The sequence below is a fragment of the Cnephaeus nilssonii genome (assembly GCF_951640355.1).
Source record: "Cnephaeus nilssonii genome assembly, chromosome: 2".
NCBI classification, from domain to species: domain Eukaryota; kingdom Metazoa; phylum Chordata; class Mammalia; order Chiroptera; family Vespertilionidae; genus Cnephaeus; species Cnephaeus nilssonii.
This window is the reverse complement of record NC_137073.1, coordinates 10,664,119-10,690,841: the sequence shown is the minus strand read 5'-3', so window position 1 is coordinate 10,690,841 and position 26,723 is coordinate 10,664,119. Positions and strand designations below refer to the sequence as shown.

Below are 26,723 nucleotides of genomic sequence, written 5' to 3'. Positions count from 1 at the left end.
CCATCCCTTCCTGCCCTGCCCCTTTGTGCCCCTCTCCCTCTCTCTCCCCTCTGGCTTTTTGTCTTTTCTCCACCTCTAACTCCCTTCAGCTCCATCTCCCCGTCCCTTCCCCACTGCTCTTCTCCCTGCCCGAGGCCCGAGCCACCATGCTGACCCTGGTGGCTGGGGGGGTGGTGTTCCCCGGACTCTTCCTCCTCTCCAAGAACACGCTCCAGCGGCTGCCCCAGCTGCGCTGGGAGGAGGCCGACGCGGTCATTGTCTCAGCCAGGTAAACCGCATCCCGCCCCCTCAGCCCCTCTCCCCTCCTCAGGCTTCGTGAGGATGAATGGAACCCGTCCTTCCTTGGACCCTTGGCCTGGTGGGATCTGGGGGCTCCTGGAGGGGTCAGTGGGCTGTACCTCCAAGCTTCCTTCCCTCCTCACTGCCTTACTCTCTGTCCCAGGAGACCTCATCCAAACCCAGCCATCTGGTCTACTCGCATTCAGACTGCTTTTCTTCCTTTCCTCACTCACCCTCCCAAGCTCCTCAACAGGATCGGCATGTGACTAGAACATCTACAAGATATTAGGGACTGAGGCCAGGGCCACAGAGCTGTGTGTTACTCGGGGCATGTGTAACACATGGGGGGACAAGGGACAGACAAATGAAAGGTAGAACTCTATACAACCCTGGACTAAGGGCCAGAGTTGGGGAGGGGAGCATGGTGGCAGTTAAGGATACAGTAGGAAAGTGGCCGGGGGAATTTGGGGTCACTGAGGGACTAGCTGATGACCAGTATGATGACGGGGCAGCTGATGGTGCAAGTACAGGCCCAGGGCTTCCCCTTGCCATCCTGTGCTGTCCCCCCTCCCCCCCCCGCCCCCCAGGAAGGGGCATTGTTGTCAGCCACACATCCTCAGCATTGCCTCACCCCAGGGTGACCTCCCTGGTGTCCTGGGAGGAAGACAACTCAGTGTTCACAGCCCAGGGAAGGAAGCTGGCAGCCAGGAACGGGAGGAACTGAGGAGGCAGCTGGGCACAGGCAGGAGCTGAGGTGGTGGCGCTGAGCCCTGGGACAGGCAGCTCTGGGAGAAGATGGGCAGGGAGGGACCTGAGAGGTAACCACGTCCAAGGCATCGTAACTGGACAGTAAAGGGGAGAAGCCCAGGGGTGTGTCCGCTCCCGCTACCGCTGCTGCCTCTCCCTCCCCAGGCTGGTGTCCTCTGTCCAAGCCGTCATGGCCTCCACCGCTGGCTACATCGTCTCCACCTCCTGCAAGCACATCATTGATGACCAGTAAGTGCCCGAGGCCCCTTTGCCCAAGTTCCAGCATCTTGTGTGTGTGTGTGACCCCTGAGATCTGCTAGGGGGCTCCTGCAGTGGTCCCCAAGCCCTTCGCTGGGCCTGAGCAAGTTAACTGCAACAGCTGCAACTCAACACCCAGGGATAAATTTATCCACGTCCTGTCCTTAAAGGTCAGAACCAGCCGGAGAAGGAATCGGGATCAAACAGGATTCTAGAAGCAGCTCCTGGGCTTCCCAGCCTCTCTATCACAGGTTCCCCCCTACCTCCTCCCACCCTACACCCTTCAGACCCTGTCTCCAACCAGCAGCTAACTGGGGTGCCTTCTTCTTCATGCTGGGCTCACCCCTCACCTCCTCCCAGAAGCCAGGGATCCAGCCCCAGCTTGGTGCATGAGGGAGAGAAGAGAGATGACAAAAACAAGGCCACTAGTGGTGTGTGTGTGTGTGTGTGTGTGTGTGTAGAGGTCAAAATTTGGCACTGGCAGCTGCTGCAGTGCCTGGTGCTTGCCAAAGCCCAGGCCTGAGAGGTGGGGCGGAGTGGGAAGGAGAGGGCCCCTGTCCATGGTGCTGACGGGCCAGCGCTGGGTGACCCACGGGCTGAGCTAGAGTTGCCTGGAAGGGTGCTGACGACGTCCCAGCTTCACTTCGGGCCCTGCCTCCTTTCTGTGGTGGCTGTCGAGCCCCAAGGACATTGTCTGGATGAGCCTGAACTAGGGGTGCCCCATCTTTCCCAGCAGATGAGTTTCCTCATCTGTGGATGGAGGTACATCCCGGCGTAGAAAGGCAGCTGGGAGGAGTTGAGTTGTGTGTGCTAAGTGCCTAGCGCAGTTCTGGCTCACATATACTGGATACCGAACTCTTTCTTCAGACTCCACCCAGGTGACTGAGCTTCTTCTTGCCCTCGCCCCCTCTTCTCCATCCCTAAGTCCAAAATGAGCCTGGAGCCCCACACACTTCCTCCTCTCGCCTCCCAGCAGAGGTCACCTTCCGCTTCCCTCTCCTCCCGGCCTAGCTCTGTTCTTCTCCCGCCCCTTTTAATCCTCAGGTAGAAGAGGAGGATCAGGGCTAATCTAGGGGCCACAGCTGTTCCTATTCTAGCACCTAATTGCTTAGAGGGTGGTTCTGGGTGTAAAGCTTCACGCTGCTGCCCAGGGACTGGGGGGTGGTCTTAGTTCCCCTAAAAGCCAGTGGCCCCGCCCCCTACCATGTCCGCTGCAGCCGGTTCTCCTGGCCGTCCCGGCTCTAACTTCTCTCAGCTGCTGGACGCCTTTCCGCTTTTCCACGTTCTGCCCTCCGTCGCTAAGCTGCTCCTTCTCTCTCCCTCCTGGTCACGCTCCCGCAAGGGTCTCAGCCTCTCTTTTCCTGAAATCACCCTGCTGGCATGGGCCGCCTGTTCCCTTCCGGCCCGCCTCCCCCAGATCTCGCTCCCCCAGGGCTTACATTCTGCCTCCAGCTCGAGCCCACCCCCACCGACCCCCCAGTCTACTTCCAGGTCTCCCTCCCTCCCCTGCAGCAGCTCCTCACAGTTGGTCTCAGGCCTGTTCTGTGTCTTTTCTTGGCTGACTTGGCTTTGTCCCTCCACTGAGCTGGACCAGTTCCCCCTGACCTCCCACCCCCTGTCACGGCACTGTAGGGCCCAAGAGGAAGGCTCAGTGCACTGACTCCAGCAGAAAAATGCAGAGTTGCATATTACGCACTTTTCATTTTTGTTTACTCAGAGTGCATAGAACTTGCTCTGCTCTCGGCTCCTTTTGCTCAGCGTTCTCTCCCTGGTGCCCGGCTGTACCTGAGAAAACAGGACCTCAGGCCACACTCAGGAGGGCAGGGAGCACAGACAGCGCCCGGGGCCTGTCTGCCAGGCCTGCTTCGAGTCTTCCAGGCCACAGCGGGCTGCGAGGGAGGCCTGTGGAGCCAGACTTACGTTTGTTCCTCGGCCAGGTCAACTAGCCGCTGTTTCCCTTGGTAAATGGAGGGGATAACCTCACACCCTTTGAGAGGACTTTTGTGGGGGAGTGAGTAAGTTGTGCACGTCAAGGCTTAGAATATTAGGATGGTGCCTGCAGGTCAACTAGCCAGTGCCAGCCAAGATGGTTTCTCCCATCGCTCTCACCCTCTATTGCCCTCACCGCCGATGCCTTTCACATCTCGCCTGAGCTTGTTTTCTCTCTGCCTCTGCTCTTTCTCTCTTGCCCTTCTTCTCCCACCATATTGCAGAGAGAGAGATGAATGAATGAATGAATGAATGAATATGAAACACTGATGCGTTTTGAAGTCAGTCTGGGTTTGAATCTCATCACTGCTGCTTTCCAGCCGGGACTGCCTGGCTTCCAGCAGTTTCCGCCCTCTGACCTGGTTCCATCGTGCAGTCTGAGCGCCCACGCCCGCCTCGGGGTGTGAGCACTTGAGGACTGGCTCACAGGCTGCATCCGGCGTCAGCCCCGCGCCCGGAGCGGCCGTGCCCTTTCCCCCCGACACCTCCTCCTCCCTCTGCCCCGCAGACACTGGCTGTCCTCTGCCTACACACAGTTCGCAGTGCCCTACTTCATCTACGACATCTACGCCATGTTTCTCTGCCACTGGCACAAGCACCAGGTCAAGGGGCACGGAGGGGACGAAGGCGAGGCCCGCGCCCCAGGCAGCACGTGGGCCGTGGCGCGCGGCTACCTGCACAAGGAGTTCCTCATGGTGCTGCACCACGCCGTCATGGTGCTGGTGTGCTTCCCGCTCTCCGTGGTGAGTCCGGTCCGGGGGAGCCTGGGGCCCGGGGGCCCGGTTCCGGCGCGGGCAGGCCCAGGGTGGAGGGCCCCAGGCGGGAGTACTGAGCTCCAGCCCGGCCCCCGGCTGCAAGAGGGCCTGGGTCAGCCGGCCCGGCGGGGCCCCGCCCGCGGTGGGGCTCGGAGCTGCTGCGACTGCCAGTGTCTGAGCCTCAGTTTCCTCGTGTGTAACCCACCGCACGCCGTCTCCCCTACAAGACTGCGGATGCGGTGAGGGCGGGTGCAGGCTCTCGGCATGAAGCGTCTGAAAGGCGGTGGAGGGGGAGCAGGCGCTGCCCACGCGCCCAGGGCGAGGCCGTGCTTCCTTCCTCTCCTCTCAGGTGTGGCGCCAGGGCAAGGGGGACTACTTCCTGGGCTGCCTGCTCATGGCCGAGGTCAGCACACCCTTCGTCTGCCTCGGCAAGATCCTCATCCAGGTGAGAGGACGCCTGGGGCTGTGCGAGCCGCGGGGAGGGCGGGCGCCTGCAGGGACCCGCAGGGGGTCGTTAAAGGACCGGCGCGGCGTCCGGTCTGGGAGCGACTGCTGGGAGGCCCGGGCGCGGGCAGAGGGCGGGGCCCGGCGGACAGAGGGGCGGGGCCCGGTGGACCAGGGGCGGGGCCAGGGGCGGGGCCAGGGGCGGGGCCGGGCGGACAGAGGGCGGGGCCGGGCGGGCCAGGGGCGGGACCGGCGGGACGGGGCGGGGCCAGGACGGACCAGGGGCGGGGTCGGGCGGGCCAGGGGCGGGGCCAGGGCGGAGACAGCCCCGCCCTCACCCGGCCCCGCCGCCCGCAGTACAAGCAGCAGCACACGCTGCTGCACAAGGTGAACGGGGCCCTGATGCTGCTCAGCTTCCTGTGCTGCCGGGTGCTGCTCTTCCCCTACCTGTACTGGGCCTACGGGCGGCACGCCGGCCTGCCGCTGCTCGCCGTGCCCCGCGCCCTCCCGGCGCACGTCAACCTGGGCGCCGCGCTGCTGCTCGCCCCGCAGCTCTACTGGTTCTTCCTCATCTGCCGCGGGGCTTTCCGCCTCTTCTGGCCCCGCAGCTCCCCGTCGCCCTCGCCCTCGCCGGCCCGCGAGTGAGGTGGGGCCAGAGGACCCCGCCCGCCCCTTCGCCAGCCCCACCCCTGCCCCCGGGGACGAGGCTCTGGGGCTGCTGCGAGGGGTGTGGAGCCCGGAGCCTGGCAGCCCAGGACTGACGGTGGACTCCGAAGGGTGGGCGCAGCCCCGCAGGGCTCAGGGGCAGGGAGAGGGCCTGGCCCCCCTGCAGAGCCCCCTCTCTGACCACAACCCTGGGCCCTGAAGAGCGAAGGGCGCAGGAAGGGGCACCGCTTCCCCTCCTTTTAAGGCTTGAGGGCTGTGGGGAGGCTGATGGAGACTCGAGGGGACCAGGAATCAGAATGTGGGGGCGGCCCCACCCCAGCGGCAGCTCCTCCCAGCTCCCGGCTCTGGGAGGGTCTGCTCAGGGCTGGTGGCCCCCAGCTCCTCTCCAGGGAGGCCAGCCTGAGGGATCTTATTTATTCACCCAAATTCTAACTAGTCTGTTGGGGGCGGGTGGCTGCTACCCCCCAGCCTTCCCAGCGCTGAGCATCCCGGGCAGGTGAGGGGCGGTTCCTCCCCCCTTAGGCTGCACACTTGCCCTCAGGCCCTGGCATGTCCCTGGTGCTACAGACCCCTCAAGGCTTCCTCCAGTCTGGGGTCGGGGACCCTGGGAGGTGCTTTACAGACCGCTAATAAAGACGATCTGCGTGAACGCCGCCGGCCTCCTGGCCCAGTTTCTGAGGCGTGGTCGGGTGGGGTGGGAGGCTGGGGACAGACAGCAAGAATGACCACAGGACAGGGCAGGCCCCCGGCTGGTCACTGAGCAGTCAGAGAAGAAAAAAGCAAAACGTTTATTCCTCCGCAGGGGAGGAGGGTGGGTCTGAGCACTCAGCCCGGCGTCCAGGGCCCCGGCTGGCTCTTCAGGCCCCTTTCTGGCAGCTCCTAGGAGGCATGGAGGTCAGAGGTGGGAGGCCTCCCCAAGGAAGCGGGGGGGGGGGGGGGGGCGGGCACCGGAGTGAGGGGCAGCCTTACATGTGTGTGCAGAACTTGAAAAGGAGGAAGAAGAAGGCCGCTGCCAGGATGCCCACCAGGATGTGATGGAAGAGCTTGGGGTTGGAACCTGCAGGGAGGCGGCCTGGGCTCATCTCCGAGCCAGCTCTCCAGGCTCTGGCAAGGAGGCGGCCCCTTCCCCGGCTGCTTCCTACCTGACTTAACAAAGATGACAGGTTTCTCTCCGATAAACCGGGCCACGGCCAGGTGCCTGGCTTGGTCGGAGTCTGGGTAATCGAAGAAGTCAGGTCTGTCTAGGAAGAGCAGAGCCTCTGCTCCCGGGGCCCAGGTCTCGGCGCTGCCCCGGCTGGGTGCTGCGGGCCACGGCAACGTCTGTGACAAGAGCCAAGCAGACCCCGTCCACCCCAAGCGGCCGAGGCAGACCCAGGGCTGCCAGGCCACACAGCCTTGGAGCGGCTGTGGAGGGGCTCAGTTTTGTTCCCGGAACTTCTCACAGATCAGCTGACCTCTCCACAAGAAGGCCCTCGCTGGAGGGGGTGGATGGGAGAGAAGTGTGGAGAGCAGAGAGAAAGGCCGAAGCTTGGCCTCCCAGCCCCTGAGGGGGCATGGACCCCTCCCCCCAAGCTTTCCTCCTTCCCACAGCTCCCAGCACCACTCCCCACCTGTTTCAATGGCCCCCAGCCCAACCAGCCACACCCACATCCTCGCCCACTGCCACAGGCTCATGGCCTCTCCACTCCTGTAATGGGGGCTCTATGATGTCACAGCCCGGAGCCCTTATGACCACACACTCTGGGGTGAGGGGAGAGAGAAAGTGCTGGGGCTTGGAACCCTTCCCCAACCACCCTGGAATCAGCAGGGGAGAGGTTGGGACCCAAGGAGCCCCCCATCCCTTGGGGTAAACAGTGGCAGCCCCAGAATGTGGAAACGGGAGGGCCTTGGTGGGGCTAAGGACACCGTGTTTGTAGAGAAGGAGCAGGTTTTTCTGTAAAGAAGGGGGCAAGGCTACCCACGTTCAGTTCCCCTTGGATCAACCACCACTTACTGAGCATTTATTACCACGCCAAGCACTTTCCATACATGGACTCCTCTAACCATCACAGCCCTACGGAGTAGGTACTACTGTCTTCACTACACCGAGGAGGGAGCCAAGGCACAGACGGGCAAAGTAGTGTGGGCAGCGCACACTTCCCAGGGGTGTGCATTTTCCTTCCCGAGGCCTCCCCTGGCCTTGCATCCCCAAATTCGGGAGCACAGGCATGTCCCCCATCCAAACCCTGTCACTTAGCGCTCAGCCGAGGAACCAGGAGAAATCACAGGAGATCCCCACTAGGTGGCAGCATCGTCCACGCCTGCCTGCCAGTTTTCCCTCTTCTCCCGGAAGACACACCTCCCCGACTCCAGGCCCGTCACCACCCTCTTCCCACAGGTTGCTTCAGACGCTTCAGGAGAAAGCATTGCAGGGGGAATGGCAGGCATGGGGTTGTCAGAGAAAGTCCCTCGGACCATCTCCCGAGGCAGCTCTCTCCGTCATGCACAGAGCTTTTGGGGGCTCCCCTCTCTGGGCGGTCTCCCTCAAGGGCCATCCCATTTTCCCTTTCTTGTCCCCAACCTTCTTTATTTGTTACTTCCCAACAGCCACCTTCACGCTGTCAGGCCCTAGTCGGCTTCAAAGAGTTAGCTTCCCTCTGATTGGCAGGTAGGGACTGTCTGTCACAGATATGTCCCGCCCTACCCAAGCCCAAGGACACTTCAGGGTCTCCTTGGTTTTATTACACAGATGCCTGTTCATGTGTGAGGTCTGCTCCCTCCTCCACTGGGTCCCCACCCTCATCTCTCCTGCCCTCATGGACTGCCCACTCATTCTCCTCACAGCAACACGAGGAGGCACTTGCCATGTTCTGCTTCCTAAATAAGAAAAAAAAAAAAAAAAAAAAAAGAGCCCAGAGAGAAAAGGGGGGAAGAGGAGGGAAACTAACACCTTGGGGGCCTCCTGTAGGGGCCTCTTCTCCCTACACTTACCTCTTCTAAGAAAGAGGAAGTGACTTACCCAGTCACAGGCATGTAAGGGGCAGCAGGGACTCAACCTGGTTCCTGGCCCTGGCCCCATGTGCAGCTGCTCCTGGGGTTTAGCGGGGAGAAAAGGGGCTCAGAGCCTTCAGCTTTTGCAGTGGATTTTGCAGTTTCCTCGATTGCCTCAAAAGAATACAGCTGCCCCCTCTCCCCGAAAAGGCCCTTTCGACCCAAGCAGTGAATTATCCATCCATTCACTCATCCCATGATTAAATACATGTATCAGCTCCTCGATGTGCTGGGCTCCATTTGTGGCTTAGATAAAATCGACAGGCCTCGCTGTCTGCCTTCAGGGCGCACAGGGGAGAGAACTCAGGGGTGCACATCCTTAGAGCACAGACAACACCTAAGGGGCTGGCTATCCTTGCTGTCTCTACTCCTTCACGTTGAATGTATTTTTCAACGCCTTCCAGCCTTTCTTTGTCCCCACCACGCCACTGAAACCACTTTTGCCAGGTCCACCAATGACCTCATAACTTGCCACATCTAATGGTTACTTCTCTAATCCATCCTGCCTGCCTCTCAGCATCCCGAACCTGCCTCCAAGCTCCGGCCACGCTCACTGATTTCCGGGACTCCTTGTTCTCTAACCCACTCGGTCTTGGACCTTCTCTTTGCTATCTATACTCTGTCCCCTAGGTGATCTCATCCAGCCTCACGGCTTTAAATACCATCTATATGCTGATGACTCACAAATGTATATTTCCAGCCCAGCCCTCTCCTCGGAGCTCCAGATTCCTCTACCCGATTTCCTGCTTCCTGCCTCTGTAGGTCCCCAAACACCTCCGATTCAATAGGTCTCAAGTGGAGCTCTTGATTCTCCTACCCCAAACCTGCTCCTCCTTTCCCCTGCGGCCAGTGTCCCAGGGTTCCTCGAGATACTCTGCTCAACACAAAAGCCCAGGGGTCATCTCAGATCCCTCCTTGCCTCTCTTCTGACAAACCCATGATCAAGACCTGTTGGCTTGATTTCCAACATAAATCTCAAACCCACCCACTTCCTCCCCGCTGAAGCCCTGCCCCCCTCATTGAAGCCAACCCCACGTCTCACCCAGCTTGTGGCAACAGCCTGTGCACTGGTTGATCTCCCTCTGTTCACTCTTCCCCAGGGAGAACCAACCGGGGAACACACATCCACTACTTAAAGCCCTCCGGGGCTCCCGGGGCTCCTGTGTGAACTCTGAACTTACCTGGCCTTCGAGACGGGCCCAGCCCTGTCCACCTACCCTCTTTGGATCTTTCCAGGCTCTCCCTTCCTTGGCACCCTGCAGCCTCGGCACGAACCTCTGCCTGGGGCACTCTTGCTCCACGCTTGGCCGGGCTAACGCCCTCTCATCTTCCCGTGGCTGAGACAACACTTCCCGGGGGAGTGCACCTGGGCTCCCACACCGTGTGACCGGCCCCAGTCACCGCAGCGGTCTCTCGGCAGGGCCTTGTCTGCGTACTGTCTGCCTCTCCGCAAGGCTGTGAGGCCAGAGGCGATTGATCCTGGTCATAGTAACAGCACCACAATAAATAGTAGGTATTTGATAACTATTTATTCACTTAATGGATAGATGAAAAGCCTTCCCACCTCTTGACAAATCAGGGCTCAGTCCTTCAACAAGGCTCTCTGCTGGGCCTGCACTAAGCCCCTTGAGAGGACCGCAGTGGCGGATGGATGCAGGGCTCTAAGGCGCTTGCCCAGCTTGCCCCTCCCCTCACTGCAGGCCCAGGTCTGCCCCTGGCCGAGCCCACCAGCTCTGGCCCCGGAGGGTGGCATCTCCCTTAGCCCCGTCTCCTTCCTTACCCTGGAGAGCCCTGAGGAAACCTAATGGTCGCCTTTACTTTGAAAATATATTTTTAATGCATTTGAATAGGAAGCATATGCACATGGCACAGAACTCAAAAGGCATAACAGGATATACGTTGGAAATAACTCCTATTCTTGCCTTACCCTGCCTCGCAGCTTCCTCCTCAGAGGGCACTACAGTTACCCCTTTCTTGTGCAGCCTCCTAGAGATAATTTATGCACAAATAAACAAACACATATAACCCCCCCCCCCCCCGCCTCAAATGGAAGCATTCCACAGGTGCTATCCTGCACCTGACTTTTCCCAGTTAACCTGAGGCTGTGAGGGGGTTCTGTACAAGCACAGAAAGGGCCCCTTTCTTTGCCATGGCTGCATTCTATTTCTTTGTGTGAAATTGTGTCATAACGGCCCCCTACTCATGGGCATTTAGGTTGTTCCGAATCCTTTGCCATTGCAAATAACCTTGAATTTCTATTATTTTGCTCATGGGACCAGCATGTATATATATGACAAAATCCTAGAAGTGGCATTTCTGGGTCAAATAGTCTATGTATGTGTCCTCTTGGTGCCACCATCAGACTGGCCTCCACACAGGTGCTGTCCCGTTACCCACGGCCTCATCAGCACTGTCTGTTAGCCGATGCTTTGAAGACTGTTTTTCTCTCTTTTTAAAAATTGCGTGTTTAAAACACACACATCACAATAGATCTTTTGTTGTTGTTAATCCTCACCTGAGGATACTTTTCCACTGGTTTTTGGGGAGAGTGGGAGAGAGATCGGTGTGAGAGAAACACATTGATTGGCTGCCTCCTGCACGCCGGCCAGGGAGAAGCCTGAAACGAAGGTATGGGCCCTTGATTGGAATCGAACCCGGGACCCCGAACCCGGGACCCTTTGGCCCACAGGCCAAAGCGCTAGCCACTGAGCCAAACCGACTAAGGCCACATCACAGGGGATCTTAACCATTTTCAAGCAGACAGTTCACACTGTTGTGCAGCCACATTTCTCTTTTTAAATCACAACATTCAGTGATGCCAACTTAGTGGCCGGCCCAGCAGCTTAGTGCGGGGGGGGGGGGGGGGGGGGGAGCGGGATGTAAGCAGGCAGGACACACCGGTGTCCCAGAGCCGAACCGAACCTGGGCTGGCACAGGCAGCTGGGCAGAGGGGATGTCCCCGAAGGCTCCCAGGAAGCGGTGGGTCAGATTGGCCCCTGGAGGGAGGGGCAGCCCCCCAGCAGAGGGCTCCCACGGGCCCAGGTCCGGGGGCCGGAGAGAGCCAGGTGGGTTCTAAAAACTGCACGCAACATTCCTGAGCCCCGCGGTGAGATCCCAGAAGTCGGGGTCTTGGACTGAAGGGCCGTGGAAGCCACTGGGAGGACTTTGACTTGGGGGGATGGCAAGTGTGGGGCAAAGATGAAAAGCTGGAGCGAGGCCGGCAGGTGGCAGGGTTCAGGTCAGAGAGGCAGCCGGCTGAGGAAAGACTGCAGCGCTCTGGGGGTTCGCAGCGAACCCCAAGCCCCAGCGCACGGAACTGGCGCGGGTAGAGGGCCGGGCGAGGGCGGTGCGTTTCCAAAGGGGACGCCTTCCCTGAGAAAGGGACGCGCCCTGGGGGTGGACTGGGTCTCCGCAGAGACACCTGAGCAGCCCAGGCGAGGCGGCTGGGAGACCACAGCCTCAGACCGGAACTCCCCAGCGGGGCTCCGGACCCCCAGATCCCCGGCCAGCGACCGCCGGCGGATCAGACCTCCTCGCCGGGCGGGATCCCGGGTCCCTGCGGACCTCCAGGCCCCATCCCTCAGGCCCCGCCCCTACGGATGCGGGAGCGGAGGGCCTGCTCCCTCCTCCGCACCCCTGCGGGGGAGGGGCGTGAGGATGCTCCGCGGACCCGGGGAGAGAGCCCGCGTCGCCATGGCAACTAGGCGGGTGGCCGGGTCCTGGAGACTCCGGAGGGAAGGAAGGAGAAAGCGAGGGAGTGGGCGCCGCGGGCGCCGCGCGGGCCGCGGGCGGGAGCGGTGTCGGGAGGAGTTGGGAGCGCCGGGCCGTCTCACAGTTGGTTCCCGGCGGCGCCAGGAGCCCGTGTGTGTGCGGTGCGTGTGCGCGAAGTTTCCCGGTGAGTGTGTCGGCGCGCGGCCGGTCTGTGCTTGTGTAAGTGCGCACGTGGGCACGAGCGTGTGGGAGGCAGTGCCTGTGCAAGATGCGGGGCCAGCCTGCGCGCTCGTGACCGTGTGCCCTCGTGGGCCTCCCCAAGTGCGCCCGGCTGGCGGCGGGAGCGTCCCGCTGCCTCCCCGCCCCGCCGCCCCTCCCCGCCCCCCGCCGCCGGCGCCCGCAGCCTCCCGCCTCCCCGGCGCTCACCCCCTCCTCCCGCACTTTCCCGGCTCCCCTCCCGCTCGGCGCGCACAGCCGGACTCCGCGCTCTTCCTGCCGCCACCCTGGGAACCGCCGCCGCCCGGCCTCCACCCGCCGTCCCCCCAGAGCTCGGGCACCTGTTGGAGGCACAGAGACAGGTGGCGGGGGCTGGGTCGCGGGGGGCCGGGGAGGGTGAGGGTGTGTGCGTTTGCCTGCGGGTGCCTACGGGGTGGGGGTGGGGGGCAGCCCGCTCGAGGCTGCAATTGCTGGCGCCCCTGGAGCGCCGATGTAAGGAGGAGGCATCTGAGGAAGGGGCCCAGCTTGGGCTGCAGGGCGGGACCGGGCAGGCAGGCTGACCCCGGGCTTTACGGCGGTGGGAAGTGAATGTCTGGAGGAGTGGGTGACACCGGACTAGACAAGCGCCTGCTGCAGAAGGATGGACAGAGCCCCGGGGAGACAGAGGAGACCTAGGGGTGGCTTCGGGGAGTAGGCAGGCCCCGGGGCAGACGGAAGCCCAGAATGAGGGGCAGGAGCTGGGAAGATGACAAAGGGACAGCGGTAAGTGGGCAAGGCTGAGGTGGGGCCAGGACTCTGGGGGAGGGAGTTAGCAGGCCAGCCTGTGCAGCAAGGACCCCGGCCATCAGCTGGCACAGGCTGACCTCCCTCCACACGGAGACAGGGAGCCACAGGCCGGGAGGGTGCTGCCTGCAGCCTGCAGCCCACAGGTATGAGGAGTGGCTCACGCTGGAACCTCCCTCCCCAGACACGGGTGCTGCATGAGGGGCCGCAGGGGCGATCGCATGACCATCAACATCCAGGAGCACATGGCCATCAACGTGTGCCCCGGGCCCATCCGGCCCATCCGCCAGATCTCCGACTACTTCCCCCGCCGGGGACCAGGACCTGAAGGGGGCGGTGGGGGAGGGGGCTTTGGGGCGGCCCCTGCTGGGCTGGCCCCCCTGGCCCTGGCCCCCCCTGCAGCCCTCCTTGGGGCCACCACGCCCGAGGATGGCGCTGAGGTGGACAGCTATGACTCGGATGATGCCAGTGAGTCCGGGGGCTCAAAGGGCCCAGGGTGGTACTGGGGGCCCCCAGGCTTGTGGGAAGGGATGGGGCCCCGCTGGGTGTGTGGGGGAGGCAATGGGCACAGCCACAACAGCTGCAGTCAGTGTGGAGATTACAGCTTTAGCAAGGCTCAATATTCAATATTTCTCCTGAGACAACCACCCACACAGCCCAGTTGCAGCCGAACCAGGAACCCAACACACAGGCTGGCAGGCTGACATGCACACACCTTCACAGCCAGCACACCGGCCGGCCTGCCGCCGCGCTCGCACACCTGTCTTACACACGGACTCACGCTGCTTCTCTCCTCCAGCCACCCTGGGCACGCTGGAGTTTGACCTTCTCTATGACCAGGCCTCCTGCTCTTTGCACTGTAGTATCCTCAGGGCCAAGGTGGGCACTCCCTCCCGCCCTAGCCTCAACCCTGTTTGCCTCCCACCTGGGAGGGATGGGTTTCCATCCCTCCTTCCCTTCTCCACGCCCCCACCCAAGTCCCCTTCTCCTTGGCTCTCCACACCCCAAGGACCCACTCTGCTGAGGGAGGGCTGGGAGCTCACCGCTCTTTCCTCCCCTCCTCGCCAGGGCCTCAAGCCCATGGATTTCAATGGCCTGGCCGACCCCTACGTCAAGGTGCACCTGCTGCCTGGAGCCTGCAAGGTAATAGCGCCCTCCCGCCCCCAGTGTGACGCAGCCTCTGGGTCTATCCCCAGCCTCCCCTTGCTTTCAGCCTCTGTGGGTCTAGGGAACGTGTACTGAGAATCCTTCGCCCCCTCACCGCAGGCCAATAAGCTAAAAACGAAGACTCAGAGGAACACTCTGAATCCCGTGTGGAATGAGGACCTGACGTACAGTGGAATCACGGATGATGACATCAGCCACAAGGTGCTCAGGTGAGGGCCATCCTCCTGCTACCAAAGGTTCCAGCTCAGCACCCCCCCCCCCCACCCCGGGGCAGCTGTCATTGGAACCTTCCTTGGTTGATTTACTTCCCATGAAGCCCCTTCAGATGCTCACGTACAATCAGTGGCACCCCATCCCCTTTGGCAGCAGGCTAAAACGTCCCCTGGCATTCCTACCCCAAGTATCTCCTGCTGCCTCCAGCAGACTGCCCTCTTCTGACCCCCGTTCATTACCCTCATCCTTTGCCTATCATCTCTTCTACCTGGAAAGCGCTCCCTGCTTCTCTTCCCGCCACCCTAACCTCCACGCATTGTTTGAGGCCCTGCCTCCCCCTGAAAGCGCCCCCTGGTCCCCGACAGCCCTTTCCCGTCAGACTGTGCAGCGGAGGCCTGCCCAGTCTGTTGCCTCTGTCCCCCGAACATCTCTAAGGAACGAAGCCTTAAGGGATAGGAAACTTGCCCAGTCATCCCTGAGGTGTTATGGGGAGAGCAGTCCCTGACAGGGAATGAAGGGCAGCAAAACCTAGGCTTCTAGAACTTTCCTTTATTCTTGGGCAATAGGGAGTCATGGCAGAGTTTGCATCAGGGCAGGGGCATAGTCAAGGGCTGTGTTTTATTTTTAAAAATTTTAGATGTTTATCCATTTATTATTTTTATTGACTTCAGAGAGAAAAGAGAGGGAGAGATAGAATTATCAATGAGAGAGAGAATCATTAATCGGCTGCCTCCTGCACGCCCCCTACTGGGGATGAAGCCCACAACCCGGGCATGCGCCCTGACCAGGAATTGAACCGTGACCTCCTGGTTCATAGGTTGACGCTCAACCACTGAGCCACGCTGGCCGGGCAGGGCTGTGTTTGGGAGAGATCACCTTGTTGTGCGTGAGGTGGACTGGAGGGAGGGCAGAGGCAGAAACCAGAAAGACTGGCCCGTATTTCAGATTCTAGAGAACGAGGACTGCATCGCTCTCGGGTGCTCCGTGGTAGCCAGCCCTGGGCTACGCATGTTTACATTTCTTCGTTTCACTTGATCCTATAGTAGCTTTAGGAGGTGGGTGAGTGTAAGCTTCGTTTTATAGATGAGAACCGAGGCGTCAGGAGGTTGACTTGCCCAAGCTCACGCGGTTGCTAGTAAGTGGCAGAGCTGGGAATTGAACATTCCTACATGACAGCTACCCAAGAGTGTCACAGCAGGAGGAAGTGCAGGGGCTGAAGGAGGAGACGACAGAAATAAACACACTGATTATCTCTGTCTCACAAGTCTCTCCCAGGCCGGCTCCCTGCTCCATGCGGAACAGGACAGGAGCTCTGGGGGAGGGGATGCCTGTCCAACTGCCCAAGGCTCCTCTTACATCCGGAATTGGTGACCACACCCACCAATGCACACCCTACGCACATTCCGCAGGATCCTGTCCACAGGCCCAGAGGCAGGGATAGGGAGGGTCCCCAAGATTTGTGAAGGCTTCCGGAAGTCGCTGAGCAGACCCTGATGGGCCAGGGACAGTCTGGGCAATGTAGAGGGAGGGGAGAGGAACAGGGCAAATCAACACACCCTCCTCGGGTGCCAGCCCATTTTACAGATGAGGTGTGGAGTACTGAAGGCAGAGCGGGACCAGCTCAGGTTCCCATGGCTCCATCGGAGGCACTTTCTCACTGGAGTGGGGCCCAGGGACCCCGGGGCACTGACCTTGGTCTCCCTGCAGGATCTCCGTGTGTGATGAGGACAAGCTGAGCCACAACGAGTTCATCGGGGAGATCCGAGTGCCCCTCCGCCGCCTCAAGCCGTCACAGAAGAAGCATTTTAATATCTGCCTTGAGCGCCAGGTCCCGGTCGGTATGGGGCTGTAGGGCGCTAAGGGGAGGGGGCCCTGGGGAGGCCACGTTTCCAGAACCTTCTCTTTGCCCTCTCAGCTGGCATCACCCTCTTCCATGTCGGCAGCGCTGAGGGGCATATCCTGTTACTTGAAGGAGGTAAGGCACCTCACGGGGACCAGTCGGGTGGGAGGTGGTAGGCTGCAGGCTGACCTCTGTGTCTGCCCCAAAGCTGGAGCAGGCGGAGCAGGGGCCGGGGCTGCTGGAAGAACGAGGGCGCATCCTGCTGAGCCTCAGCTACAGCTCTCCACGCCGGGGGCTACTGGTGGGCATCTTACGCTGTGCCCACCTGGCTGCCATGGACGTCAATGGCTACTCTGACCCCTATGTCAAGACGTGAGCCCTCCCCCTGCCGAGGCCCACCCTTCCCTCCCTTCGCCCCCCTCCCCAGGGAGCCTGACCTCTGCCCTGTCCTTCTCTGGCCTATCCCTGACCACCCTCCTCCTCTGCCCCTGCCCCACCTCCTTGGCAGGTACCTGAGGCCAGACGTGGATAAGAAATCCAAGCACAAAACAGGCGTGAAGAAGAAGACTCTCAACCCGGAATTTAATGAGGTAAATGGGGAAGGGACCAGAGATCACAAGGGGAAAGGGGGGGGCGGGGGGGCGGGCAATGCCTCATGGGAGGTGTGGCTTGCCCTGTCCCAGGAGTTTTTCTATGAGATGGAACTCTCAGCTCTGGCCACCAAGACTCTGGAAGTCACCGTCTGGGACTATGACATTGGCAAATCCAACGACTTCATTGGTGAGGGAGCCCGCTGGGTGGTGCGGGAGGGCAGACTGGCAGCGAGCAGGGCCCTGATTTTGCCTCTCCTGCTCCCCAGGTGGCGTGTCCCTGGGCCCTGGTGCCCGGGGAGAGGCCCGAAAGCACTGGAATGACTGTCTGCAGCAGCCAGACACAGCCCTGGAGCGCTGGCACACCTTGACCAGCGAGCTGCCCCCTGCAGCCGGGGCTCTGCCCTCAGCCTGAGCTAGGCGAGCAGCTGCCAGCACAGGGCCTCAGGGCTGGGTCCGGTACCCAACCTTCGCACGAGTGTGTTGCACGTTTACACGGGGTGGATGCCCCGCCCCGCCCCGCACTACTTGTCTTATTTCGTGAGAATCTCTCTCTGTGACTGTGGGTCTGTCTTCTGTGAGGGACTGTGGAGATCTGTATTCACATATGCAAACTTCCTCCTGCCTGACTCGCTACTACATGCAAATATGCAAACCACCCACCCTGTGCACACCTGCAGGGGGAGTCCTGCAGGGCCCCTGCCCCAGGCCCAGCTGCTGCTTCTCTCGGGCCTCTCCAGGCTGCCCGTCCCCTCCACCACAGGGAGGAGGTCGGATTAGGGGGGGTTCGAAAGAGAAGTTTCCAAAAAAGAAAAGGACAAAAAGCAAAAAAGAGCCACTCCTTTAATACAGAATCTTCGTTTAAAAACAAAACATCTAGCCCTGTACAGCTGCCCTTTTAAACGGAAGGGGGAGGCACCGCAGGGTCTCGGCCTCTCCGAGGGGTGGCAGATGTTCCCAGCCACTCATTCAAATCACTGTCCCCAGGATGGGGCCGGGATGTGAGGGCAGCCTCCTGCCCTCCCTGGTGAGGGCCCTCTTTCCAGGGGACATTTGTGCATGTTTACGCCTGTTCTGATTGTGTCAGTGGCCGCAGCATGGCAACTGGGCGTCAATAAATGTCTCTGTGGAAGCTGGGGCTCATGTGCTGGCACAGGGGGCTGGACAGGGGCTCGGGCAGAGGGGGTCACTCCGGGATGTCGATCACCAGGTCATCATCTCCATCCAGGGCATCATCCCCGCTGCCTGCATCGCTGAACATCTGCCGAGGGACTGCACTCAGGATCGTAGGGGGGGGCATCTTAGGGGGAGGCAGTGGGGCCAGGGCTGCCCCCACCCCAGCCCCAGAACCCCGGCTGGGAAAGGTCAGCGGCCCTCCCACAGGGCAGTCAGGGGGTCCCACCGCCATCTGCAGCAGGGGGGGAAGAAACACAGGGAGGGGCTGTCAGGAAGGAATGGGACCTCCAGGAGGCTGGCACTGCCCCTTAAGGCAGTTCTGGGGGGTGGGGAGGGGCAAAGGCTCATTCAAGGGGTATTGGACACAGCCAGGCCAGCCATGCTGGAATCAGGGGCCTACCCTACCGGCAGCCACTTCAGAGTCTCAAACTAGCAAGTGCCTGGGGGTGAGGGGTAGTAGTGATGGAGGCAGTGATGAGGGCGGGTGGGGCTTACAGGAAACCAGGAGGGAAAGGCTGGGCCCTGCCTCACCAGGGAGGCACCTCGGCAGCCCCTGTGAGGGCACAGCAGTCAGAGCCAGCCTGGACCTGCCTGCCTGCCTCTAGGTACCTGATACCACTGGCCACCACTGGCCTTCTCTCTCCTCCTACGGTGGGACTCACTGGTTCGGTGGCGGAGGGGTGGGGGGGGGGGGGGTCCTAGGTCTTCACCCCTGCTATGTGAGGCCTCTTATATCTGGGATGGCCCCTCCTTGGGATCCCCGCAGTCACTGGCCTAGGCCAGGCCCTCCTCTCAGCTCACCTGGACTACGGTACCAGCCTCCTAACTGGACTCCCTGCCTTCAGCCTCTCCCAGCTCCAGCTCCTCCTCCACACTGCAGCCAGAGTGAGCTCTCTAAAACACAAACCTGAGCGTGTCACTCCTCCACTTGACGGCCTCAGGCTCCTTGCTGCCCTCAGGACAGGCAGTGCTGCATGCCTGAGACGGGCGGGCGGTCCTTCCACCTGCAGTGTCCTTTTCTATTTGTCAAAAGTCCTGCTGTGTCCTCTGAGGCTGGGAAGTGGCCTCTGTCCTGCCCAACCCTCCAGCCCCATTCCTGCCAGGTCCTTACAATCTCCCCCCAGAGAGCTCCGTGGGCTTCACGCCTTGCCTGAGCACATGCTGATAGTGATTCCCATGAATGCTCTCTGACATTCTGATCTCCCTGGAAGGGAGGAGAGGTCATGGCCCAGAGGAGAAAACAGGCTGCCAGGTCCCCACTGGGCAGTGGCCAATCGGGCCCTGGGGTGGGGGTGGCAGCAAATGCTTACGTGTGGTCTTCACGGTGGCCCTTCTAATTGTTTTAACCCATTCAGCCTCGTGGCCTACCCTCACAGCTGTTCCCGGTGGGTGGAGGGCCAGAGTGGGTTTTTAATCAGGGTCAGCACCTCAGGGCACAGGTGCCTGCCAGGACTGACGACAGGAGGCCAAGCACTGAATAGCACCCTCGTATCCAGTACCAGGCACCCATGTGCACACCCAGGAGCAGACACATAAATGGCTGAAAAAAACAGCGACCTGAGGACTGTCCCCCTCCTCTGGCCACTACTCTTGATCCCCACTCCAGTTCCCACTTCCTCACCTGCTTAGACTCACTCAACGGCCTCCTCAGGGGACCAACAGCAGCTAACGTTTACCTGTGGCTACTATGGACCAGGCACTGGGCTAAGTTTTCTTTCCCTTAACTCACGTTAACGTGACAGTGACCCAATGACCCCATGAGAAGCAAGCTGCAGCTCGGAGAGTGCAATGACATGCCCAAGGTCACGTGGAGGAGCTGGGATTCAAACCCAGCCGAGTGTGTCTGAAGCCCAGGCTCTTAACTGACCTGCTTCAGTCTTCACAGCGTTCCCTCCTCACGCCACGCCACTCAGAAGCCTCAACGACCCCCACTCCCTTCACAGACCCGCCAGACTCTGCGCGTCAAGGCCTTCTCCCCCTCCCCCCGCCCCCCAATTCTACTTTTCTTTCCAACATTGTTCCTTCTCATCCCTCCTGCTCTTGCCCAAACAACACTTGTGTCCTCTGTCTCCCTTCCACCACCGCCTCAGCCTGTAAGACCCAAATCTCTCTCACCCTGGGCTCAAGTGTCACCTCTTCTTTGAGGCCTTCCCTGAATTACCCCTTCCCCAAGCACAGCCATGGATTTGGGCCTCTCTCCCAACCAATATTTTCTCTCCTGAATGTCTACACCTTAGCTCCCCCAAACTTCTCTACTTTAGGACCAACACCTCAGAAAGCCTCACACTGCCAAGCCCATGCCACACCACACCTCTGCCCATGGGCCCCAGGCTTCGCTGACCCTTACCATCTCTACCATCCTGCCCTACAGGCCAGAAACAAAATCCTTGCTAAGTAGGGTGGAGGGTCAGGGTATCACCCATTACTACCCATTTTTCAGGCTTAAGGGCTGAGGTTACACAAGGAGTAAGTGGCAGAGCCGGGAGAGGAACTCTAGAACGCACACCCAGCACCACAAGCACGTCATCCCATCTCACTTCTGGTTCCAGAACCTTGAGTCAAAAGTCCACCCGACTTGAGAGCTGTCCAGCCTGGCGCCTATTCCACTTGGACTCAGAGCTGGACGGCACTGTGCCTCCTGTGTCCTCGTCTCCTGGAGCTAAGTGCGCAGACCTCTCCTCTTCTCCACCCACACGCTCCCTTGCTGATCGCATCCACTTCCATGCTGATGACTTCCCGTACATACCCCATGAGCCCCAGGCTCATCACCCAGTTGTCCTGTTGGCATTTCCAGACAGTATCTCAACATGTCCAAAACCAAACTCCTCGTCTCTCCCACTCCGGACTTGTTTCTCACAGCCCACACTGGTCTTCTTGTGGCTCTTTCTTTGCAATAGACCCTCTCCACTGCTATCTGGTTTACTACAGTGGCCTCCTCACTGGTCTCCCCATTTCCATCCTGACCAGATCCCCTCCTTCTCTCCTCCCTCTCCCCAGTCTATTCTCCACACAGCAGTGCCAGCAATCTTGTTAACATGTAAATCGGATCAGATTCTCCCTCTGCCCAATCTCTCCAAAGACTCCCTATTCATTCATAGTACAAGCCAAAGTCTTTACACACCTACAAGGCCTTACACAATTTTACCCGTTATTTCTCTGACCTGCTCTCTGATCATTCTCTCCCTCTTACTTTCATCCGATCACACTGACTCCTTCCTGGTCCTTGAACAGCTAAATATGCACACACACACTCCTACCCCAGGGCCTTTGCACTGGTTAGTCTTCCTGATTGAAACACTTTGCCAGAGAGCCACATCGCTTGCTCTCATTTCGGTGAAGTCTCTGCCAAATAACATCCCAGACCACCTAACCATAAACATCAGTGCCCATCTACTCTGCTGCTTCCCATCCGCTTTACCTGACTCCATCTTCCTGCACTGATACCTATTTATTTTATTTTCTGCCTATTTTGCTAAAATACGAGCTCCTGCAGGCAGAGATTTGTGTTTTGTTCACCACTTCATCTGCAGCACCTAGAACAGTGCCTGGTGCACAGCAGCCACTCAGTAAACACTTGTTGATTACGTGTATTTTGATTGCTCACTTTACAGACACAGTATCTGAGACTTGGAGGATGAAAGACCCCTGCTCAAGGTCCCATGGTTTCAATTGGTGCAGCCTTGACTGGATTCTAGATCCCACAACTCCCTCCCTCCCTCTGGGGCTGCCGGGCATCACAGAGCAGCTGTGAAAATGAGCCTGGCCCCCAGCCCCACTGCGGCAGTCTAAGGGCAGGACCCTAGGCCTCTTTACTCTGAGTCCCCCAGGCTGGTCCTACCCCTGATGTATCTCCACATCGAGCCTGTGAGCCAGGATTTCTCTGACCCATATCCCTCGGTACTTAGCCCTGGGCTGGGCCCCTAGCAGCCCCCAATCAATCCTTCAAAATTCTTGAACGGGCCCCCGGCCTCTGTCTTGAGCCTCCCTCTAATGGCTATCCTCCTGCCATTCTGGCCCCTCCCTAACATCCCCCGAACTGGGTACCTTGAGTTTCCGGGGCAGGCGGGGCCGTTTCTCCCGCTTGGGCCTCAGGGGGCTGGGCTCGGGCAGCTGCAGGGCCAGGTAGTCAGAAGGGAATGGGGGGTAGGGGGGGGAAGCCAGCTGCAGGTGGGAGTGGGGGGATGGAGATGGGAAATGGAATGGATGGGTGGGGGGTGAAGGGAAAAAATGTAAACAGGAAGAAGAATGGAAAAACAAGAGATGATGATGAGTGTGGCTTCTGAGAACAGAAGGGGATGGGACAGCAGCAGGACTTTGTCCTGGGGTCTGCTCTCCTCAGTCATATCTGTCCCCCACTCCTACACCAGAGAGAACCAGGCAGCCATGACTCACACCCCTCCAAGGGATGCTTGCTGGCCACACCCACAGTGATGTCCCCAGAGCTGGGCAGTTTCACCCCGAGGCCCGGCCCCTCTACCCAAACGATGCCCACCTTCTTCCCAGGCATCTTAGTTACCATTTCCCATCCCTGAGCCCCAACTCACCGAGCTCAGGTACGGGGAAGGGGCCCCGGAGGCCTGAAGGGGAAACCCTGTTGAAGGAGGCAGAGAGAGGCTGGAGGGAGAGGGGGCACCCCCCATCGGAGGGCTTCTTTTCCTGGAGAAAGGACAGGGGAGGGGTCAGAGGAAGCAGGAGGCCCAGGTGCTCCCGCACCCTCCACCCCTCACCCCCAGAGAACGATGGCTTCTTCTCACCTCCTGGGGGCTGGTGTGTCTGACAACTTGGGTGTCCCCTCTGTCTCACTGTTATCTGAAGACGCAGTGGCATCTGAGTCTGTGAGGGGGAGAGCTGGTCAGTGGGGAGGGCTCCTGTCCACCCCAGAGGGTATAATCTCGACTCTGTGGGAGGGCTTCAGGGAAGCTGACTCTGCAGCTGGTGCGCTCGTGCTATTCTGGGGAGCCCACAGACTCTCCAACTTCTTAAAAGGCCCTTTACAACCGACTTCCACAAACACGTCCTGCCGGGCTCCTCCACGGTAACACTTTTGTCAAGCACTTCCTCCCTGCCAGACTCTGACCAGGCACCTTGCATTCACCGCCCCTCCTTGTCTTCAAACCATCCAAGAAGGAAGGTGAGGGCCTCACCTCCATTTTTCGGATGAGGTAACTGAGGTTAAGAGTAAGGTGTGGGGCTGAACTTGAACCCAGGTCTCTGACTCCCTGGCCAACTCACGCCACCCTCTCCTTATTCACCTCTCAGCTGCTTTCAGCTCCCGCCTCTGCTCCACTCCCTATGATCCAGGGTCCCGTTAACCCATCTCTCAAATTTCTATCTTCATCCACTGCCCCCCATTCTAACTGCCACAAGACCAAGCCACTGCCCTGTGGTGTCAAAACCGCCTAAGCAGCCTCACCTCTCCTGCAGCACACTGGCCACTCCAACTCCAGGGCGACCTAAAACCTGACCATCTGAAATGCTTACTGTGGCCTCAACCCACCTTTCTGAGCTCCCAACCAAACTATACTCTTCACATCATGCCAGCCAATTTAATAAAAAAACACTTACTTCCCAGTCTGTGCCTCTACCTACAAGGTCCATCACTCATTTGACAAATAACTGCTACATGTGATATGTGCCTTTCTCAATTTCTTGGCCGAGATATATCCTTTAAGAAGCAAATTAATATACATGTCTAATCACTATTGTACACCTGAAACGAATATAATATTGTATGTCAATTGTAACTGGGAAAAAAAAGTGTGATTTAATGACACCTCTCTGAGAAGTCTTCCAAAATCCTTCAGGCCCAGTTCATCACTGGCTGTTCCAGAATTCTCCTCTCACATGTCATGGTTCTCCTTACCCTGTGCTAAAATGTATCACGTGTGGATATTTCCCTGACCAGACTGTGGGATTCTCCAGGATACAAGTGGGGCTTATGTGTGTGCAGCTCATGCCCTTCAGATTTATCACACTCTGACCATGAACATGCTGACTTTCCTGCTTCCTACCCTGAAACTCCCCTTGATCAGGAAGTTAATTGGATACCTGAGGGAAGGAACAGCAGGCAAAGCCAGAATAAAAGCCAAATGTTTTTGCCATGACCTAGATGAGCTGGCTTCTACCTACTTCTCTGACCTCATTTATCATCTACTGTCCTCCCATAATATGTAGATGAATGGTGCTGTGTGTTCCAATAAAGTTTTTACAAAAACAAGCAGTCTGGCTGAACGTCATCTGCTGACCCTGCTCTAGATCAATGTTGAAAGGGACCACAGAGAGGTGATTGTATGTGACATGGCTTCTGAGGGTCCCATCCTGGAACAGAGGCACAAATGCCACTCTAGGACTTTTCCAACTGTGGGTCTCAACTCATTAATAGGTCATGAAGTCATTTTATTTGTTTGCAATCAGCATTCAATGAAAAAAAAGTCTAAAAAGTGTCAGAAAAAAATGTGTATAGTGATCTTAACACTGTTTCATTAGATTTTGTTTTATAAGTGTTTAAGTAGAGACTTGTTCATGATGTAAAATATATTGTTGATTGTAAATAGTGCTTTAAAAAGTTTGAAAACAGCCCTAACTGGTTTGGCTCAGTAGACAGAGCGTTGGCCTGCGAAATGAAAGGTTCCAGGTTCGATTCCGGTCAAGGGCACATGCCCGGGTTGTGGGCTCGAACCCCAGTGGGGGACTTGCAGGAGACAGTCAATCCATGATTCTCTCTCATCATGGATGTTTCCTTCTCTATCCCTCTTCCTTCCTCTCTGAAATTAATAAAAATATATTAAAAAATAAATAAAGTTTGAAAACACGGCTTTATATGCTTTAGCCCTTCTGCTCTTCAAACTCTTCTGTTACCTCAGAGTATTTGCATTTTGTTATTCTCTCTGCCTGGAAACCTCTCATTCATACCTTCTAAGATTGTTTTTTTTTTCTTCTTACCTAGGTCCTAGCTCCAACACTACTTCCTAAAAAGGGCCTTTCTTGGACACTCTGTTGAGACATCGCCTGCCATCTGCTTTTATATGGTCTGCAAACCAAGAATGGCTTTTATATTTTTAAATGGTTGGGGGTGAAGGGACAAAAAATATTTTATGATATGAAATTCAAATTTCATTGTCCATAAATAAAGTTTTACTGAAACACAGCCATGCTCATTTATTTATATATCACCTTTGGCTGCTTTTGCACTACAGCAGCAGAACTAAGAAGCTGAGACAGCCGAAACCGGTTTGGCTCAGTGGATAGAGCGTCGGTCTGCGGACTGAAAGGTCCCAGGTTCGATTCCGGTCAAGGGCATGTACATTGGTTGCGGGCACATCCCCGGAAGGGGGTGTGCAGGAGGCAGCTGGTCGATGTTTCTCTCTCATCAATGTTTCTAGCTCTCTGTCCCTCTCCCTTCCTCTCTGTAAAAAATCAATAAAATATATTAAAAAAAAAAAAAAAGAAGCTGAGACAAGACTGTATGTTCTGCAAAGCCTAAAATATTTAATTGGTCCTTACAGAAAAAGTTTATCATCCCTGCTCTAGCCTGATTTTATTCCTTTCAAATCTAACATCCTAATTTCTTGCTTACTTATTATCCCCAACTAGAATAAAAATTCCAAGGGACTTCATCCATCTTGGTCACCACACTATCTCCAAAGCACAGTGCCTAAAACACAGATGTTCAGTAAATGCTTGGGTGGAAGAACAGTAGAGGTGGAGGGCAAGCAACTAGGCTTAAGAACCACTGGCAGCCGTATCGCCTCCCCAGCCTAAAAGCAGGGGCCCAGTTAGCTTGCTGAAGTGCAGGAACCATGTCCTCCACCCGTCATTCATGCTCACCCGAAGAGTCTTCATCCACGTTCTCGTACTGCAGGAGTCGGTCTAGGAGGAAACTGAGGAAAGAGGCGGGGAGAACAAGAGTGTTGATTGCTACCTCAGCAATGTTGTCCTGGCCCTTGTCCCCTCTAGCTGGTCCGCTGGAACCTAGCAACAGCCCCAAGGCCGGCACCATGCACGTGTGGCCCTATTCCTGTAACAGGGTCCGAATGTGTACATCCACAGGGACCTCAGCACCCGCAGGGCTCCCTTCTCCCACCCAGCGTGTCTCACCTCTTGTCCCGGGACACCTTCAGCAATTTCCTCTGTGCCTTCCTCAGTTCCTCCTGAAAGCACTCGTGTTCCTGTATCACAGTCAAGGTGCGCGCTGAGCCAACGGTGGCCCGGAAAGGGGCCCGGAACCTGGCGACAGCTCACCCCACTCCCTTTACTCGTGGGTCAACTGCGGTCCTACCAGCGACAGGCCTCACCCCCCACCTCCTCACCCATCACTCACGTAGATGAGGAACTTGAGCTTCCGTTTCAGGTTTCGGTATTTCTTCTTGTAGTCCACTTCGCCGTCCGCCGGCCCGTTCATGACCGGCCCCGGGAGCGGCGCCCCAGCACTGAAGTCCCGCTACCCTAATAGCGCTCAGCCCCGCCTCAAACCTCCACTTCCGGAGACTAAGTAAAACTGTGCCTGCTGGGACTACAATTCCCGGCGTACCCCGCGCCCAGTTTTCGTTACCACCCCAGTTGCCCTCTCAGGGAATACCCGGAAAGGAACTTTGCTTCCAGGGACTACGCTAAAGATGGTGTCGCCGCACCTTGATGATGTCACAAAGATGGCGGACGCTGGCGGTTCGCCCTTATTGATTCTATACGTGCTCAGAGATTGGAAGGCACAAGACTCTTCCCCCGGGGAGTCCTAGTTTTCAGGAGAGATGTCCCTTTTCTTCTGTCTTTCGAAGTCACAGCGGCCTAGCTGGCCCGAGACCACGGACGGAGGCGTCGCGGATTGATTACGTACACGCAAAGGTTGCCGCGCCGAAACAG

General features: G+C 58.2%; 4 protein-coding genes across 8 annotated transcripts; 2 read left to right on the top strand and 2 right to left on the bottom strand.

Annotated features, from left to right (window-relative positions):
* Nucleotides 1-146: 146 nt before the first annotated feature.
* Nucleotides 147-5,117, top strand: TLCD3B (TLC domain containing 3B; the record flags this gene model as incomplete). The annotated part of the gene is made up of 5 exons (XM_079784365.1): nucleotides 147-268; nucleotides 1,192-1,275; nucleotides 3,782-4,016; nucleotides 4,378-4,473; nucleotides 4,830-5,117. The coding sequence occupies 5 exons, from the start codon at nucleotides 147-149 to the stop codon at nucleotides 5,115-5,117; spliced, it is 825 nt and encodes a 274-aa protein (XP_079640491.1).
* Nucleotides 5,118-6,103: 986 nt separating this feature from the next.
* LOC307110168 (fertilization-influencing membrane protein) lies at nucleotides 6,104-6,812 on the bottom strand (the record flags this gene model as incomplete). The annotated part of the gene is made up of 3 exons (XM_079789184.1): nucleotides 6,104-6,195; nucleotides 6,281-6,439; nucleotides 6,749-6,812. The coding sequence occupies 3 exons, from the start codon at nucleotides 6,810-6,812 to the stop codon at nucleotides 6,104-6,106; spliced, it is 315 nt and encodes a 104-aa protein (XP_079645310.1).
* Nucleotides 6,813-13,075: 6,263 nt separating this feature from the next.
* Nucleotides 13,076-17,383, top strand: DOC2A (double C2 domain alpha; the record flags this gene model as incomplete). The annotated part of the gene is made up of 10 exons (XM_079792759.1): nucleotides 13,076-13,346; nucleotides 13,678-13,757; nucleotides 13,947-14,021; nucleotides 14,145-14,254; nucleotides 15,966-16,092; nucleotides 16,174-16,233; nucleotides 16,307-16,470; nucleotides 16,607-16,688; nucleotides 16,782-16,878; nucleotides 16,958-17,383. The coding sequence occupies 10 exons, from the start codon at nucleotides 13,076-13,078 to the stop codon at nucleotides 17,101-17,103; spliced, it is 1,212 nt and encodes a 403-aa protein (XP_079648885.1). The 3' UTR covers nucleotides 17,104-17,383.
* A 132-nt stretch (nucleotides 17,384-17,515) lies between these two features.
* INO80E (INO80 complex subunit E) lies at nucleotides 17,516-26,325 on the bottom strand. 5 transcript variants are annotated; one of them, XM_079792897.1, is made up of 8 exons: nucleotides 26,185-26,325; nucleotides 25,962-26,032; nucleotides 25,692-25,744; nucleotides 22,619-22,697; nucleotides 22,409-22,520; nucleotides 21,909-22,025; nucleotides 18,666-18,758; nucleotides 18,075-18,096 (listed from the first exon to the last, which is right to left on the bottom strand). In XM_079792897.1, exons 1-7 carry the CDS (start codon nucleotides 26,263-26,265, stop codon nucleotides 18,687-18,689), a joined length of 585 nt encoding a protein of 194 aa, XP_079649023.1. In that variant the 5' UTR covers nucleotides 26,266-26,325; the 3' UTR covers nucleotides 18,075-18,096; nucleotides 18,666-18,686. The 5 variants fall into 5 exon arrangements, with proteins under 5 accessions (XP_079649019.1, XP_079649020.1, XP_079649021.1 ...); XM_079792893.1 differs by lacking the exon at nucleotides 18,666-18,758 and having other exon boundaries at nucleotides 17,516-18,096; XM_079792894.1 differs by lacking the exon at nucleotides 18,666-18,758 and having other exon boundaries at nucleotides 17,516-18,096; nucleotides 21,909-21,974.
* Between the last annotated feature and the right edge of the window lie 398 nt (nucleotides 26,326-26,723).

Excerpts from the sequence above, each read along its gene's own strand:
- INO80E (XM_079792893.1), bottom strand. The coding sequence starts at position 26,265 with ATGAACGGGCCGGCGGACGGCGAAGTGGACTACAAGAAGAAATACCGA. Across the intron at positions 22,698-25,691 it reads CGTGGATGAAGACTCTTCGG|ACTCAGATGCCACTGCGTCT; the intron begins GTGAGCATGAAT and ends TCCCCCTCACAG. Across the intron at positions 18,097-21,908 it reads GCCTGCCCCGGAAACTCAAG|ATGGCGGTGGGACCCCCTGA; the intron begins GTACCCAGTTCG and ends CCCCTGCTGCAG.